Here is a 1,185-nt window from a genome sequence, read left to right as displayed (position 1 = left end):
CGTGGGGGCCAGTCCTGGCCTGGGACCCCCCCCAGCGTTCATCCCACGCTTTGCTTCTAGACCCAGGACTGCCCCGAGCCCCCTGCAAATGGCTCCTGCCCAAGGAAAGTGGCCCTGCAGCTCTGGCTCAGTTCAGCCAAAGAGACCACGTGGGATGAATCCTACTTTTATTGGACTTTATTCATGGACCGGACTGCAGTGAGCCCAGACCTGCCACTGCTCATCACCGCTGGTACCTCGTCAGGGCCGTTGTAGAGGGAGAACGGATGTGGTGGAGGATCAAACACCCCCCGGGCTCCTGGTCCTGGCCCAAGGCCACGCTCTAGGCTGAGTAAAAGCGCTGCAGAAGCTCCTTCTTGTTGACTTTTCCCATCTGATTGCGCGGGATCTCCTCCACCACGATCAGCTCGGTCGGGATGGTGTACGGTGCCATGGTCTCCCTGCAACGCAGAAGCCCACTCTGTTACGGCTGACAGACCAGTGCTTCCAGCCCCTCCGTCCTACAGAGCCTGTCCTGAGACTTCGCAAACGCTGCCGGATCCGGGCGTTTGCTCCCAGCCGTGGCTCTGCGGGCAGCGGGGCCGCAGGCAAGCGGCTTTGGTTGAATGCAGACCATGCCCTGGCTCCCTCCTAAGGGCTCAGCACAAGACCCCGAGCGGTCGCACCGTTCACGCATTTCTGTGCTGCGGAAGAGGTGGGCTGGAGAGCAGCCCCTCTGCAGGACGACTGTCCTGGGAGCACCCACAGCCCTGAGCAGCCCCACCTGGGGCCCCCACCCGCGCCCCAGGAGCCCATTTAGCCTCAGCCCTGGGCCCTAGCCCCCTCCTGAGCTGTGCTGTGGGGTGCCTGCTCCCAGCCTGTCTCCGCAGAGAGCTGTGTTGCCAGCGGCTCATCCCTGGAGGGGCCCCTCAGAGGTGCAGAGCTCATCTCCAGTTCTGCCCTTGCCGCTGTCTCCTGGGAGGACTTCGGCCCCACGCTGTAGCTCATCTCTGGCCATGTTTTGCTCCTGCCTGTGCTCCCTGGTTGCACCCTGGACCTGGCTCATCGCTTGCTGTGTTTTGGGCTGGCGATGGACCCCGTTACCGGTAGCCAGCTCTGCACGCCGTGTTCAGCCCCGTCGGCGAGGGCACTGGCTGCGCTGGGGGACCCGTGGCTGCCCGCTTCCCTCCCCTTCGGGGGCGGCCG

At 64.3% G+C, this 1,185-nt stretch overlaps 1 protein-coding gene across 1 annotated transcript in view; it reads right to left on the bottom strand.

Moving 5' to 3' along the window:
* Nucleotides 1–150: 150 nt before the first annotated feature.
* Nucleotides 151–1,185, bottom strand: part of ACSF3 (acyl-CoA synthetase family member 3) — a 64,556-nt gene continuing 63,521 nt past the window's right edge. Inside the window, exon 9 of the mRNA XM_009319898.1 lies at nucleotides 151–440. Coding sequence (XP_009318173.1) covers nucleotides 323–440 — 118 coding nt within the window. The 3' untranslated portion in view covers nucleotides 151–322. The remainder of the gene's footprint in view (nucleotides 441–1,185) is intronic.

This window comes from Pygoscelis adeliae, unplaced genomic scaffold (genome assembly GCF_000699105.1).
Source record: "Pygoscelis adeliae isolate BGI_AS28 unplaced genomic scaffold, ASM69910v1 Scaffold323, whole genome shotgun sequence".
In the NCBI taxonomy this organism is placed as follows: domain Eukaryota; kingdom Metazoa; phylum Chordata; class Aves; order Sphenisciformes; family Spheniscidae; genus Pygoscelis; species Pygoscelis adeliae.
Note: the sequence above shows the minus strand (reverse complement) of the source record. Positions and strands in the feature narration are given on the sequence as shown.